The sequence below is a fragment of the Camelus bactrianus genome, chromosome 16, assembly GCF_048773025.1.
Source record: "Camelus bactrianus isolate YW-2024 breed Bactrian camel chromosome 16, ASM4877302v1, whole genome shotgun sequence".
Taxonomy (NCBI): Eukaryota; Metazoa; Chordata; class Mammalia; order Artiodactyla; family Camelidae; genus Camelus; species Camelus bactrianus.
Window position 1 is genome coordinate 10,315,132 of NC_133554.1, and position 16,503 is coordinate 10,331,634.

The window sequence follows — 16,503 nt, forward strand, 5'->3', positions numbered from 1 at the left end:
CCTAGGGGTGGAGACAGAAGAGGAGGTCCTGCCCGCTGCCAAGGACACTTGATTCAGACACACTCCCTTCATCCAGCGTGTGCAGGGACCCCCGCCCCACCCCTGCCACCCCGTCTGGCTCCATGCTGGGGCACAGAGTTGAGTCAGACCTCCCCCACCACCACCTCCCAGCCTTGGACTAGTGGGGAGAGAGGAACACCTCCAGATGAAGCAGATACGCAGGGGAGCTGGGGTGGGGCAAGGCAGGCTTCCTGGAGGAGGGGAGCTAGCAGAGACCCGATGCCCAGGCAGATGCCCAAGCAGACTCTGATCTGCAGGCTGACCCACATTGTGGCACCAAACCCCAAGCACCCTGAAGGTCGACCGGTGAGTACTTCCTCCCCCTGCCCCCAGGGCCCACCCTGGCACCTCCAAGATACCCTCCCCACTGCTGGCCCCCTGCACTCCCCTTCTCCTAGTCCTCTCCTGGCCTTGACTTGGAGGATCCCTGAGGACAGGACCAGATGTCACCCCTGATTGCCACCCCCCCCAAGACTCCTGCCAGTTAGCAGGGCCACAACCCCCTCCTGGTTCCTCCTGGGCTGCACCCGTCCCTGCCCAAGGACCCAAGCCCCTGCCACCACTCAGATGGCCCTTTGTCCCCGGCCGGCTGGTCTGGAGCCCATTGTTGGCCCTGTGAAGACGGCCTCTGTCTGCCCGGCCCAGCCGCAGGCACTCCGGCAGGCGTGCCTGGGACCCAGGCTGAGCTGGGAGGGCAGAGTCCATGGAAGCTAAGGCCCTGGGGGAGGAGCACTGGCAGGCAGCACCACCTCGGTGCCAGCCTGGCACTGCCAGCCTCCCAGCCACAAACCTGAGCCTCCAGACATCCCCCTCCCCACCCACAATCCCCATGTCCTTCCCTTCTGCCTGCTCAACCCTCTGATGCCAGGCCCTGCCCCGATGCAGACCCCAAATCTCTGATCCCCTCCTCTGCCTCCACACTCACCTTCCCAGTATGCCTTCGTTCCCACGCACCCCTGACAAGCCCTGCCAGCTCTGCCCCCTCTTCACCCACCCTGGCCCCGTCAGCATGAGGCAACCTTGGCCTGCCTCACCATGAGGATTTCCGCAGTGATGGCCCAGTTAGAAAACAGCAGCGTCTCCCCAACAAAGATGCAGATCTGCCCAGGAGAGAGCAGAGCGACCATCAGGGGGCGCTCCACCCACCATCGACCCCAGACTGCCCCCTGCACCCCAGCTGCTGGCAGGGAGCCCCCCAAAACCTCCCACTCCTCCTGGCAGTCAGGCTGACAAGGAATTTGTGGATTATCTACAGGCTTCAGGTCAGGCCCACAGCTCTGAAGGACACCCAGAGCTCTGGGAAGGCCCTGGACAGAGCAGGGGCAGGCAGAGGGCTGGAGCCTCCCCGTGGGCAGGGAGGAAGGGCCCCTATGAGTCGGACTGCATTTCCTTTCCCAGGGCCCAGCTCCCCCCAACACCCTGGCACCCCTACTGCACTCACATAGGCCCCCACGATGCTGCTCTTGGCAGCCACAAAGATGAGGCAGATAAAGATGGCAGAGCCCAGCATGCCCACCGCACACACCAGTGGGTCGGCCCGCTGGGTCCTCAGGCGGCACCAGCGCGTGGCTCCTGCCCCGGTGACCACACCGAGAAAACCCGTAAAGCAGGTGATGGCGCCAAAGATGAGGCTGTGTGGACAGAGGGCAGTGGGGCAGGGGTGAGAGGGGCAGGGCTGGGCAGAGGGGCTGGCAGCATCCCTCACCACCTCGCCATCCCTGCCCCCTCCGCCGGCCCCCAGGCCCGGCCCTACCTGTCCTTGGCCCCACAGGGTGGGTTGCTGCACGTCTCTGCCGTCTTCTGCACGACTTGGGCGCGGTGCAGGTAGAGCGGGATCCACATGCCCAGGGCCCCTGTGGCGAAGGACACAGCCGACGTGGCCAGGGAGGAGAAGACGTAGCTGCGGCTGGGGAGAGGCCGGGGCAGCGACACTGAGCGGGTACCAGCACCCCTGCAGCTGGCAGACTCGGGCCCAGGCGTTGGGGCCCAGGAGGCAGGCTTTTCTCCCTCACACCTTCCCCATAAAGAACAGAAGGCCTCAAATGCCTTTCCTATGAGCCCCAGTAGTGAGGACTCCGGCTTCAGGAATAATAAACACTAGTAACCAAAATGTCACTCTCAGCCCTGTGGGCAGTGGAGACAGAGAGGAGGAAGTCTGGCCAAGAGCTCTGGGTGGGCTGCCCTGCGGACAGGGGTCCTCATCTCGGCACCCCTCCCTCCTCCCACCAGACCCCTCCAAGCACCACTCACTTTCGGATCAGAGCCTTCATGTCTCGGAGCCACGATGTCCGTGCCTTGAGCTGCCCGCCGAGCTGGTCGGCATGGCCTCTCTTAGTGGCCGGGACCAGGAAGAGGATGAGTGTTCCTGTGATCATGCCCAGGATGGGGGACACCTGGCAGGGCAGGGGGCACCAGGTTAGAACACCAGGGCCCAGGCGTCTGTTTCTGCTGCACCAGGATGGCGCGGTGCAGGCCAGCCGCACCTTCTCTGGACCCCGGGTTTCTCCTCTGGGCTAGAATCCCACCAGCCTTCCTGACTGGGCAGAGCCACTGAGGGTGAGGTCAGCACAAAGGGCTTGGGGGCTCCAAATGGGTTCTCCAGACCAGGGGCAGATGGGAGGGGGTACTGAAAGTAGAAGGGAGGGAGGGATGGTCAGATGGATAGAGGAGGGAGGACAGATGGCTGGATAGATGGACAGAGAAATGGATGGATAGATAATGGATGGAACAAAAGGAAGGAAGGTATATAGGCAGACATATAGAATGATAACTGGGAGAGGAGAGTTTCTGGGGGCAAGGAACCAGATACCATCTCCTGCCCACCTCTTTGGGTCTAGGAAAGTTTCCCAGGCCAGCTCCTTGTACTGGGGGGTGCTGGGAAGGGACTGGCTGGGCATGAAGCTCCCAGCTCATATATCAGGTAGGTTATCATTTGCAAGAGGCCCATGTGAGCCCCAGGAGACCAGAGGCTCAGGGGCCCCTTTGGGTCTTCCTTGCATCCAGCCCAAGAACAGAATCTCCCAGGCCCCAGGCTTCCTTCCAAATGGAAGGGGCTCATCTTGACAGCCTGGATTCCAATATACCAGCTCCTCCACCAGCTCATGAGAACAGGGAAATCAGTCCCCAGCCCCACCAGGCCTGAAGCCCATGGGCTGGGGAGTTCCTCTTCTTTTGCCCCCTCCCACCCTCAATCAAGAAATTCCACGGAGGCTGCTTCCTTCCTGCTTTTGAGGAAAAAACACTTTGTCTCAAGCTTCCTCTCCTTTGCGAGACTGGGGATCTCTGTTTCCTCTGATTGCCCTGTCCTGGGGCCTTGGCTGACTTGTGTCAAATCCTCCTGCAGGACAGGAAGTGGCTCCAGACCCCGGGGGCTCCCACACAGAAGCCTTGTCTCAGCCCCACCCTAGCGCGGTGCCGGGGCTCAAAGCAGGAAGCGCCATCGTGGACCTGGAATTTCCTGACATGGTGGGAGAGTCCTTCGTCCTCTCAGACTGGGGGCCCCTGAGGGTGGCAGGGCTGAGTCTGGCTCCCTGACACCTCAATGTGGACAAATCTAGAAGACCCAGGTATGAAGCCTGGAGACCAAGGCCTGCATCCCAGACTGGGCTCTGTCCCTGAGTCTCAGGGTGACCCTAGGCAAGAGCTGGTCCAGGACTGTCCTTACCCGCAAGGCCCAGTGCCAGTCTCCAGCCGCCTGCTTCACACTGGAGCCGGTGATGTAGCCCAGGCCGCTGCAGAGAAGATGGGCTCAGTCAGGCAGGGATGGGCAGGGCGTGGGGTGGCATGGAGGATGCTCTCTGGTCTACGAGGCTGCCCGCCCCTGCCACCCCGCCAGCTAGGGAACTGGTCCAGGCGTTTCTCAAGTCACAGGGGGCCAAACCTCAGGGAGAGGGAGTGGTCAGAAATCCAAGGGGACATTGCCCAGATCCTCACCTGCCCAGTGGGATGGCGAAGTAGAAGACAGACAGCATTAGCGTGCGGGTGTTCTTGGTGAAGAGGTCGCCGATGATGGTGGGTGCGATGGTGGAGTAGCTGGCCTCGCCGATGCCCACCAGCCCGCGAGACAGGACCAGCAGCCAGAAGTGCTGTAGGGGAGGGGCGGAGAATGTTGGAGGACTGTCCTGCTCCTCTGCCTGCTCATCTTTGGTCCCCGTTTTGCTTCCCATCCCCTGCAGGGTCTAGGAGCCAGGAGAGAGGATGGAGTCCAACCCCTACACCCTCAGGCCACTCCAAGCCTGGTTTCCCACTCTGTGTAGTGGGCCTGCTGGCTGGCTGCTGGGATGAAGCTGGACTTTCTCAAGTGGAGAGTTGTAGGCATGGCCTAGACAGGACCCCTCTGTCCCCACAAGCACAGGGGACCTAAGCCTGCATCTCCACTGCCACCCCCACCAACTGAGAGACGTCCTCTCTGGGTTCTGACCCCACCTTGGGAGCCTCAAGCCACCCCCACTCTGTGTCCCACCCCCTGGCAGAGCAGCTGGGCTGACCCTGGCAGCACTGAAAACCCAGTGTAAATAGGGAGTGGGCAGGGCAGCCCAGTGGGCTCAGTGCCCCTCCCCCTTACACACATCAAAGAGCAAAGCCCAGCTGAGCTGGGAAGGGTGGGGCCATGCCAGCTGCCAGTGGTACTAGCCCTTTGATGTAGACCCGGCCCCTCCATCCCCACAGCTGCCCAGGGCCTGAGAACCAACACGGGTCATCTTTCCCCAGCCCCACCCGGACCACCCATCCGGCCAGCATCACCCACGTCCAGCCATCCTCCGGGTCTCCCTGCTGCCCTCTCTCCATCTGCCCATATCTTTCCTGGTCCTCTCTCTGCGTCACTGGTCCTGCCCAACCATCTGTGAGCCTCTCATTTCCATAGTTCATTCACTCTCACTCTCCATCTCTGAGCTTTCCCCTGGCTCCTTGCCTCTGCTTCTCTCCCTGAGAATCATCTGCCCACAGCCTTTGCCTATTTTTCTGTTGGGTTATCTTTCTTGTATCTGTTTCTACTATATACTATTTTATAGATCATGGGTATTAACCTTTAATAAATAGGTTATAAATATTTTAGGTTATCTTTCTTTTCCACTTTGTTTACAGGAGGTTTCACCATACAGAAGCTTTATTTTGTGTTGTTTGATTTGATGCTGTCCAATCTGTTGATTTTTCCCTTAATGGCTTCCCTTAAAGGATTTCATGTCTTGCTCAGGAAGGGCTAGCCCATACCAGAATAATAAAAAAAATATTCTCTTATCTTTTATACTTGTTATATTTGAGAAAGAGAATGAGGGCAACTTCCTCATTCGCCTCAGTATAAGGGCAGGTGGATAAGACCTCTTGGACAAGAGATCTCATTGATTCCCCGCCCCTTCCCCCAGGAACCAGCTATACTGTGCGGTGGTTTTTGATTCTCTCTACTTTTGCTTGCACATACACATACCAAGGAGCAACATTTAGGGTCCCCTGCGTGCTTTTAAAAAGTAAACATCAAAAGACCATGCACACATCTTGTCCCACAACTTGCTTTTTTTTCCCCTCAGCCTCTGGAAAGCCATTTGTGTTGGTTAATTCTAGATCTAGTTCATTCATTTTTTGCCAAGAATCTCACAGTATGAATACACTCCATTCTATCTGGGCATCCCCTAGTCATGGTCATTTAGATTCTCTCTCTTTCTCTCTCTCTCTCTCTCTCTCTCTCTCTCTTTTTTTTTTTTTTTTCCTATTACAAAACTTCAACAAGCATCCTTAAGATGCACCTGTCACTTCGGGTCCACGAGTTGGGAGTTTCTTCACTGGGCATACACCTCGAAGTAGAAGACTGGGCTGTGGGATGCACACAGAATTTTACAAAATCCTGCCATTTTACTCTTCAAAGAGGCTCTCCCAATTTACACTCCCACCAGCAGCTTTAATAACACTTGGTATTGTCAGCCTTTTTAATTGCTGCCAATCTGATGGGTGTGAAATGGTACCTCATTGTGGTTTTAATTTGCAGTGCCCTGATTATTTGAGAAGCCAGGAACCATCTCTTTCTACATCTACTGCCCATTTGGGAATCTTCCCCTGGGATTGCCCGTCACTACCCTTTGCCTGTCTTTCTACTGGCTTATTTGTCTTTTTCTTGCTGATTTATCGTTCAAGATTTTTATAGTTTGCTTTTTTTTTTTTTTTTTCACTTTACTCTCACCTGTCTGGGACTGATTTTGAAGTATGGTTTGAAATACAGCCCAGACTTTATCACCCATCCAGATGTATCCATTCTCCCAAAACCATTTATTTGAGATGCAACTTTCATCCCACTCACTTCCCAGAGAGAGGAGGACACTGTTGCCTTGATCTCTGAGTTTATCCTTCTGCTGTTTTAGTTAGAATAGCTGTATTGTGATAACTGATAAGGCCAGGCCCTTTCATTGTTATTTTTCACAATGTTCTTGGCTATTCCTGGGCACTTTCTCTGCCAAATTAACTTCAGAATCACATTGCCAATGTCCACCAAAAACCCCCGTGGGACTTGGATCATGATTGCAATGAATTTCTAGATTAATTGGGGGTGAGCTGTCTATTCCTCTCTCTGCCTCTGCTCATCTCTCCCCAGTTCCCCCTCCCTTCCACACACCCAGAGCAGGGCCCAGCCTTGACATCGTGGTCCTGGGGTCAAGCCCAGAAACAACCCTGGAGGCCAGACGATCAGGGGCCTGGCCCAGGAAGGACAAGGCCCTGAGGGGTCCTAGAAGCTTCTTCTGGTCCCATCCCCATTTTTGACTGGCCGTCAGGCTCTACCTGACACTCCAGGCCTGGAGCTAACCAGGCCTGACCCTCCTCTGTGAAGCTGCCCTGTGAAGCATCCCCTAAACCTACCAATTCTCTCTGTCCTCACCTCCAGCCTCCACTGGATTCAGTGTAAATCTGACTCACCACTGCCCTACTTCAGACTCTTCCAGGGTCCATCTCTTCCCTCAGGAGGAAGCTCAGGCCTTCCAACCCAGCCTTCGAGGTTCCTCCTGACCTGGTCCTGCCTTCCTTTCCAACCAAAGCCCTCTCCTCCTCCAACTATCAACACACTCCATCATTTCTTCATCCCTAGGATGGCTCCCTCTGCCTGTGCTATCTTCACCGAAAGGCCTAATCTCCCTGACTTGCCTGCCAGCTCAAATGCCACCTCCTCCAGGAAGTCTTCCCTGACCACATGGATGTCAAGAGCCTGCTCTCTCTTCAGTGACGACTTTCAGCACTTCACACATCTTGAAGGCTCTGAGCATGGGAGCTTCTGTCACATCTTCCCACCCCCAGCCTGGGTGCTCCCAAGGATGGGGCCAGGGTCTCCTCCTCTGTCCACTAGGCTGAAAGCTCCCTGAGGATAGATCCTGGTCTCCTCCCCTTCTTCCTCTATGTCCCTCTACAGTAGCCATCATGTGATTGTCCTTGCTCTGTTTGAACATCCCTACTGATGGGACACTCACTACCTCTCAAAGCAACATACCTCCTCTTTGGAAGAAAGAGCAGAAATAACAATTTGTTGAATACCTGCCATGTGTCAGGGTCTGAACATTCATTAGTTCAGTTATTTCTCAAAACAAACCTTCAAGCTGAGATGTATTATCCCCATATTCAAGATGAGGAAACTGAGACTCAGAAAAGTTAAGGAAGTCTCTCCAGATCACAAAGCTGAGTGGGCAACAGAACTGGGACATTCAAACCCAGAACTGTGGGAGCCAAGCAAGAAACATCTTCCTTATGTTGAACTGACCTTTATCTCCCTACGACTTTGACCCAGGGAGTTGGCTGGTCTTCGGACAAACAGCAAAGGCCCAGAGAAGGGTAGTGACTTACCTAGGGTCACACAGCAAGATGATGGCACAGCCAGGTCTAGAACCAAGGGTCCTGACTCCTTGGCCAGCCTTGCTCGCCCTGTTCGTTGCATCTTCCCAAATCAGAGGCAGCTCAGAGAGAGTCAGGATGCCACACGGGGCTGCGAGTCCCTCAGTTCAAGGCCAGCACAAGAAAGGCCCCACATGCAGGACCAGTGTATAGAGGTACCCGAAGACCCCCTCATCCCACTGCACTTGGAAGACACTGTGTGGGGTTTGAGCAAAGGGTCTGGAACCCCAGTCTAGACTAGGACAAGTCAATCAGACTAGCCACCCGCTGGAGGAACCAGGACACACGGACGGGACACGCAGTGGTGCCGGGTGGGAAGCCCGGGCAGGCCTCACCTGCTGAGGGATGAAGGAGCTGGAGAACGTGACCGCCGACCAGAAGAAAATCCCGCAGCTGAGGATGACCTTCCTGTTGAAGCGGTCGCCCAGGTAGCCAAAGATGGGGGCAGCCACCATGAAGCTGCAGATGAACACTGCGCAGGGAGAGGAGAGCTGCAGGGGTGGGGCAGGGGCCCACGGCTGAGCCCACCAGCCCGGATCGCCCCAGCTTGAGGCCAAGGGCCCGTGAGACGAGGCTGGGCCTGGGCCAGGGGCTCAGGAAGCAGCCCTCAATCCCGCCAAGAGGGGCAACCTTGGCCGGGCCTGGGCCCAAGGGAGGCGGAACAGGCCCTCTGGATTAGGGTGACACCACGCCTCCATCATCTTTGGTGTCCAGCTGCAGGTGAGCCCTTTGGGAACTTTTTAAAAGAGTAAATATTTGTTTATTGAACACTTTTTAGGTGTCAGGAGCTTTGCCAGGGGCTCAACACACAGCATTTTGTGTATCCTTCTGACCCCTGTCCCACCTCACAGATGGGGAGACACTAAGAGAAGAGAATGACTTGCCCAAGGCCCCACAGGTGGTAAATGCCCCAGTGGGGATTGGACACTCTGTCTGTCTGACTCCAGAGCCAGTGCTCCTTATACTTTGCCACACTGCTTTCCTCATTATACTTGAAGAAGAGGTTCAGAGAGGGAAAGGGGCCTACCCAAGGTCATACCGCAGACTGAAGCAGAACTGGACCTGAAACCCCAGGTCTCCTACCTGCCAGGTAATACAGCCACCCTCACTCCCAGCCGACTGCAGAGGCTTCCCTGACATTTTGAAACATTGTCATTCATTTGTTCATTCACCCATTCACTCATTTATTCATTCATCCTTTCATCCATTCAATAAAGACAAAAATTCCATTCTAGTGAGAAACAGACCATAAAATAAAAAAGGTGGTACATCAGGGGGTGACTAGTGCTGAGGAGGGGAAAAGGACAGAAACAGGATATAGGAAATGTGTGCACATGAGAGAAAGACAACAGATGTTACAGTTTTAAATAGAAAGGGCTGAGAAGGTGACATTTCAGCAAAGACCAGGAGGAGACGAATCTTGCAAATATTGGGTAGAGAATAGCAAGTGCAAACGCCCTGGAGCAGGAGTGCGCTTAGCATATTTCAGGAACAACAAAGAGGCCAGAGTGGCTGGAGCAGAGGGACCCAGGGGAAAGGCCAGATAGGATAGGGCCTTGTGGCCAACTGTGGTGACTGTGGCTTCCATGGGTGAGAAAGGAAAACACCAGAGGATGCTGACAGAGGAGAGCTGTGACCTGGTTTTGTTCTTCCAGAACAAGAGAGCAGCAGTCTTAGAGGACCCTGTGGGGACAGCGCTACCAGTGATGGGAGGGGCCTTGGAGGTCCCAGGTGGGGGATGAAGAGGCCAGCAAGGCAGGGCAGGCACTAGGTCATGTCATGAGGCAGCCCCAGATTCCCCCTCCCAGAAGGCAGTCCCACAGCTGATGGGCAGATGGCCAGACAAAGGCCCGGTGGGCAGACAAGGCGGCCAGTTGGCCGGCCTCTGACCACCAAGCTGGCTGCTCCCTCACAGACCTGAGTCCCTAGGAGGCAGGCCGGACTAGAAGAGACCGAGGGTGGGGAGGAAGGAGAGGAGGAAGTGGACAAGAGGAGAATGGGCTGGGCTGGAACAATCTGACTGTCTCTTACCTAAATGAACAGGACAGTGGGTGTATGAGTGTGGGGGGAACCTTTTAATCCCAACTGTGTGATCGGAGCCTCGGGCAGAATCAGTGAGTGATGCCCGAATCTGGGCACCAGAGACATACTGCCTGGGCTTGAATTCAGCTCTGTTCCTTCCCAGCTGGGTGACCTTGGGCAGACCACAAACCTCTCTGTTCCTCATTTCAGTGCTGTGCTGATAAACATTTAACGACTGGTCTTCCAAAAAGGGAGGAGCCCTGATGTGCAGTGTTCGCCCGTTTTCATGGTGCAAACATTCCCACGATGGCCTGATTTCAAGCTACCAATATGATGTCACTAATCAGGGTTGGGAAGAGACATGCAGTCACACAGCGCTGCACATGTAGTTCTACCATCCAGGTACAATGGGCATAAATAACCTTGAGAAAATAAATAACCCTAGATAATAGCAAAACGTAGTAAAATCATTAGGGAGGGGTGAATTTTGAGTATTTGTTACCTTTGTTTTTAATATGTAGTTTAATTGTAAGTTTACATAATTTAGTTTTTAATAATGGTTGTATTTAACAACCAGCTCACACAATTCCTGAAAATTTAACAATCAGTTCTCATGAGCCTGTCTAAGCCAGCTCCCGTGCGCCAACTTCCTCATCTGTAAAGTGAAGATAAAAATAGCAGCTCCCTGCTTGCTCTGAACACTGGATGAGATAATGCTTACAAGGTGTTTCATGCCACGCCCTGCCCGGACTGGGTCAGCCTTGGTCAACACTGGGCCCTTGTTTAGATTAGTCAAGGTGGAAATTATTTCCTCATATCTCGAAAAAGAATTTTTCCTGCTGGTTCTGTCTCCCAGGACCTGCCTGAGATCAGATCAAGATACAGGCAGGAAAGAGATTTCAGTCTCATCAGGACTCACACGTGTTCAGGGCAGGAGGAAGAATTGTTCCGTCTATGCCTGTCTGTGTTAGGTGGGGAGTGCGCAGAAAGAATCAGAGCAGGAGTTGCCCCTTGTCTGGCCAGGGAGCAGATCCTGCCTGTGGGTTGCCCAGCTTAAAAAGTTAAAATGCCAGGGAAACAGCAAAGAGGGCCAAATCCTACCAGGACAGTGAAGGGAGGCTTCATGGAGGCAGTGATGACAGAGCTGGGCATTAAAGGATGCATAGGAGTTTACCGTGATAATACTTAAAATCAAGGATGCTAAAATACAAATTATAAATCTTTTAAGACTGTAAAATGATGAATGAAGCATGATGCTTATTGTTAATAATAACTGCAGTTACCCACTTATGGAGAATTTATTACAGGCAAGGCCCAGGGATGTGCCCTGGACACAAGCACAGATTATCTCATTTGATTCTCACATTATCTTCATCTCACAGAGGACACGGTAGAGGCGAACAGGAGTGACATCACGCAGCTAGTGTGTGGCTGAGCCAGACTTTAAACCCCGATGCATCTGACTCCAGAGTCCCAGCTCTAAATCACACTTCAGACTGCCAGGCTAGAACAGAGGACGATCCCAGCTGATGTTCCAAAGGTCAGAGACAGTTCAGGGTGTGCTGGGGACAGTGAGAAAGCCGTCAGGCTGCAGGATGGGATGGGGATGGAGGGGCCGTGGGAGGAGGATGGGGGAGACCCTAAGCCCTAGGACCAGGTTTGGTGGTTAATTGGAGGGCTGTGGAGATACACACACAGCATGCTCTTCTCCCCTTCAAGGGGGAGCACTGGACAAGCCGCCACTGGGTGGGTGGACAGGGGCTGAAGGAGTTGAGCCAGGCCTTGGCCAGACCTCGGCCATCTTGGTCCATCCCTACCCTCCTGTCTGCAGCGGAACAGGAAGGCAGCTCCCCTCCCCCACACTTCCCCCCTGGCTTTCTGCCGGCTCGTTTTCGTGGGCAGAGGCATCCAGGACTATGGATGTACTCCTGTTGGAGTGGCCACACCCTGTCCCCACCCCCAGCCTGCCAAAGGTCACCAAATCCTAGCCTGAGCTTTCCTGTCGGTCCCATTTTACAGCTGGGGCCACTGACAGGTGGAGAAACTTGCCAAAGATGACATAGCAACCCTCCTAACCCTGGACTCCCTTGTCCCTAAGTGCCTGCCCCTTGGGGACAAAGGAGTCCAAAGTCAGGAGGGAGACACAATCCATCTTTACAGCCCTGCCCTCTGCTCAGGGGAGACAAGAGAAGGGACCTCTCCCGGGCCTCAGGGATGTCACAGGCCAGCAGAGAGGCCTGAACACAACCAGGTAGGGACTGGAGGAAAAACGTTCTGGCAGAAGGTTCCACACAGACAAAGGCTTGGACATGTGAACCTTGTCCCAGGTTGGGGCACAGAGGCTTCTCTAGCCAGCAAGCAGCTCTGCTGAAAATAAAGACCAGCTGGGGCTGGAAGCTTCCCGGGCCCACCAGCCCCAGCCCCTAGTCTTTGTTTATTTGAGGAGAGCTTTCTGGGCAGACTGGCTGCCCCTCCCCTGGTCTCAGTAGGGGCGGCTTTCCCAACACGAGGACATCCTGTGGTTGGGGTGTGGGGAGGCCCTCGATCAGCTCACGTGTGCTGAGCCCACAGGTCTGGGACAATGGAGCAGCAGGCAGGGAGCCAGGGCAGGGGGGCAGGGCCGCAGAGGACAGTATGGGAGGAGTCAGAGCCCCTGGCTCAACCAGGAGAAGCTGGGTCTGAGCCTCCTCTGTAAGATTGGCGATGTCCCCTCCCCATAGGGCCAGCAGGAGGTCGTCACGGAGAGAGGGCGTGGACAGCATCCCTAAGGCGCAGTCCACCTCTCGTGGTGATCCCAGGGCTCAGCAGGCCGGCTGAAGGCCTTCTCCCTGTGGGCCCGCTGAGGAGGCCAGAGCCCAAAGCTCTGAACAACCCCCCACTGAGAGTTCTGTACCCTGGCAGGCAGCCCCAGGACCCAGCCACCCACCCCCAGCCCCCCAGGGCTGCAGAAAGGGTGGGCCCAACGCAGGAGCGGGTGAGATCTGTGCTGGGGGGAGCCCGCTCCCACACTGTGGCCTTGGAGCACACGTCCAGCCCCACCTCGGCCTGGGCTGAACCAGGGCTATTTTTACAAAGTCTAGATCCGGCCGATCTATTATTTGGAGACGACTCGCCATCCGCCACATCCTGTGGGCAGGGAGGGTACTCAGGCAGGCAGGGGGTGGGCAGGGGTCCGGCTCTGCCTGAGTACACTGTCTGCCCAGAGGATGTGGAGGAGAGCAGCCCAGGCCAGCCAAGATGAGAGGAAAGACCCAGGAATGCCTGGCCCCATCAGTGCCTGGAAGCCCACCACGCTCAGACTTCCTGCAGGAAGAGTGGCAAACATTCCTCCTTCACACTCCACTCAGGATACAAACCCTACGTTGGCCACTCAGGCTTCAGGGAGGGAGGTTCTTGGGCCTCCTTCCTGACAGGAGGGCCCTGGGGGGAGAGCCACGGGGGCTGCCCAGCTTTGCCTTCAGAACTCGGGTCTTTGCCAAAGCGGAAGGATGAGGGAGCAAGGCCAGAAGGAGACTCAGCCCCAGAGCAAAGGCATCGTCTGGTTTCAGTCTGAGCTGGCTCTTCCTCTGTCCCCTCTCCCCGCCCCCCATCCTGGCACTTCCTCGAGATGCCACCAACCCCAGCCCTGAGTGGCCTTCCAACTTCCTCTGCCATCCATTCCCACACTTGGCCCCAGAGTGAACCTCCTGCTGCACACATCTTACAAGGACCTGCCCTGCTCCAAAAACTTCTCTGGCTCCCCACTTCCTCAAGACAAAATCCAGATGCCTTTCACCGTCAAACTCTGCTGTCCAGCCTCCTCCCCTTCCACTCTCCCCACAGTCCTGCCCACAACTGACAAAACACATATCAGAGCCAGCAATGCCACAACCTCCACTCTCACTGCCCCCTTCCCCAGAGTTGCATTTATGCTGATTTCCTCAGATCCAGCTTCTAATTTGCTTATTTTCTCTTTAACTGGGTCTAATCTACTTGTTAACTTGGCTAATTATCACATTTTTTTACTTTAACACTATATTTTTCACTTCTGGAATCTCAATCTTTTAAACATCTCCCTGTCCTTTTTTTTTAATAATGTGCTATTTCTGTCTTATAAACTCTACTCTCTCTTTAGAGTTTTGAACGTTAAGCATAAAGTCCCTTCAAACGAGTCTATTCTCTGCAATTCTTCAGGAGTTGGTTTCTCCATTTCCTGGGCTGGTGGACTGTTTCTCACAAAAGTAGGAGCAAAAGTGGGCTATTTCATTTTGAACTTGGGTTTGTCTTCAGTGGGACTTGTCATCTGTGTCCCGTGCCAGCCCTGGGTCATGAAGGCTTCCCTAAAGAGCAGTTTGGGATTTGCCTCCACTGGGGTCCCTCCCTGCAGAAGTGGTGGAATTCCCAGGCCTGTACACAGCAGGGGCTGGACTAGGCTCCCTGCACAAAATCAGAGCCAGGAAGGAGATGTCCTTTCACGGGTGGGAAAACTCCCCACTGGCCTGGGGACACAGCTTGAAATCAGGAAACTTACCCTGGGCTCTGGGTGGAAACTGAATCACCCCTGCAATACAGAGCAAAGAAATCTCCAAGCCTTGAAACTAGGCCAGACTTGTCATACTTTGATGAACCTGGGTGATGGCTATACGGAAATATGTTATACTAGTTTATGTTTTACATGTATTTACATTTTTTCAGGATTAAAAGCGTTTACATTAAGAATACTGTAACAAGCTTCTAAGACACACACTGGGCCCCGCCTGCCTTCAGTATCAGCTCCCACCCCTGTGTTTGAGTTCAACTCTTTCCTTCTGGCACCAGGAAATTTCCCTGCTAGCTTTAGCTTTCAAACTCAACTCTGTCATTTAATTATGTTTTCTTGGCATATTTTATCCAGCTTGGAGGGGGTAAAAAAAATCTGACAAACTAACAAGCTGACTGGAACTCCTTTTTCCTGAACAAACTCCAACTCATCCTTCAAAGCCCCACTTAAATGTCCCCTCCTCAGGGATGTCTTCTTCACCTGCTACCAGGCACAGCTAGGTCCACATTCACTACTACCACCGCCACCACCCTGCCCTGCGTTCCCATAGTCCCCCAGGGTGGGGACTGGATACATCTGCTCCTATAGTAAAGGATGTCCAGGGGGAGGGTATAGCTCAGGTGGTAGAGCACATGCTTAGTATGCACAAGGTCCAGGGTTCAATCCCCCATGAACCTCCTCCAAGGGTAAATAAACCTAATTACCCTCCCTCTGCCCCCTCTCCCCCCCCCAAAAAAAACCAAACAAAAGGAGTCCACCTGAGCACAGGGACAGAGTCCATGGCAGAGCCCAGCACAGAGTCTGCCAAGTAGTGGGTTTGGCAGCAACACCCAAGAGCTGTAATTCTGCCCTGGGCTCTCACAGAGGCCAAGCTACGGCCGCTGCAGGGACCTCAGGGGCCAACCCAGAACTGGCAGCCACCTGCGGGGGGGCTGCCGAAATCAGGCTCTTCCCAAGCCAGCTTTCAGGCTCTGGTCCCAAGCAGGGGCAGGCCCAGGCCGAACCCTCAACCGCCCCCAACCCTGCCTCCGGGCCCAGCAGCCCCTGGTGCCCACAAATAAGCAGGCAGGCAACACAGCTCTCAGCCCTGGCCCTTTGATCTGGGCAAGCAGCAACACTTGGCTGGCGCCCTCCCCCTGGCTCCGACCTTATCAGGGCTTGGGGAAGAGACAGGTGCCTGGGGCCTGGGCCAATTATGTGATTTACTTGGTAGCCCACTGAGTCACATCCTGGTCAAGCTCGCCTGGTTTCTTGGCTCATTTGGCCAAAGGGACAAGGACACTACAGGGAGCCATCCCAGCTGTGCCCGGGGTAGGCAGTAGGGTGAGGGCCATCGAGTCATGACTAGAGGGTCTCGGAGACTCACCATGGCTCAGAGGCACCCACCCTGAAAACACTGAGACAACAGACACTTAGGTGCCTGGGATGAGCCTCCCCAATCCAGTGACCATCGGTGCCCAATTCCAGGCCAAGAGAACCACATATGCAGAAATCCCAACATCAGGCCTGCTGCTCTCACCAAGAGACCTTAAGCAAGTCATTTCCCCTCTCATGACCCACCTGGAAAGGGAAGCTGATCAGAGGGAGCTTGTAGGAGGAAGAATCAAACAAGATGATGCTGTGGTGATTTGTCCACCTCAGGCCAGGTCGCCAGGGAGAAGTAGGGACTTCTGGGACTTCTCTCTTAGCCAAGAAGGACAAAACTGTGGCGGTGCTATGACCCTCACGGCCCTCTCACTGTCTCCCTGGGCGGCTGCACTGGGCCTGACCTCAGTCGGTGGGGGCTGAATGGAGGTGGCTGGGGCAGACCAGTCAATAACACTAAGACCAGGGGGGGGATGAGGCTTGGGCTGGGTCACCAGTGACTCAGGGGCCACGGAGGGAGGGGGCTTGACAGCCACTCTCCCTCCTGCCTTTCCCTCACCAGTTCGCTCAGCAGCCTGCTCCTTCCCACGTGCCCTCTGGGCTTGAACTCTGTCTCCCCACTTTAAGAGCTGGTCGCTATATTGCGTAGAGCCCAGGCGGATGGAGAAATCTGT

At 54.8% G+C, this 16,503-nt stretch overlaps 1 protein-coding gene across 20 annotated transcripts in view; it reads right to left on the minus strand.

The window, feature by feature from the left end:
- Nucleotides 1-16,503, minus strand: part of SPNS2 (SPNS lysolipid transporter 2, sphingosine-1-phosphate) — a 42,773-nt gene that overhangs the window by 3,814 nt on the left and 22,456 nt on the right. For 10 of the 20 annotated variants that reach the window (XR_012499440.1, XR_012499439.1, XM_074342553.1 and 7 more), the window contains 8 exons: nt 16,025-16,051; nt 8,259-8,395; nt 3,994-4,145; nt 3,725-3,791; nt 2,311-2,453; nt 1,814-1,966; nt 1,502-1,691; nt 1,095-1,160 (listed from right to left, as the gene is read on the minus strand). Coding sequence is in view for 16 of the 20 variants with exons in the window: in XM_074342553.1 (XP_074198654.1) it covers nt 1,095-1,160; nt 1,502-1,691; nt 1,814-1,966; nt 2,311-2,453; nt 3,725-3,791; nt 3,994-4,145; nt 8,259-8,395; nt 16,025-16,051 (935 nt within the window). In the remaining 4 variants the exon portion in view is untranslated. The remainder of the gene's footprint in view (nt 1-1,094; nt 1,161-1,501; nt 1,692-1,813; nt 1,967-2,310; nt 2,454-3,724; nt 3,792-3,993; nt 4,146-8,258; nt 8,396-16,024; nt 16,052-16,503) is intronic. The other 10 variants (XM_074342555.1, XM_074342554.1, XM_074342547.1 and 7 more) reach the window with 2 other exon arrangements.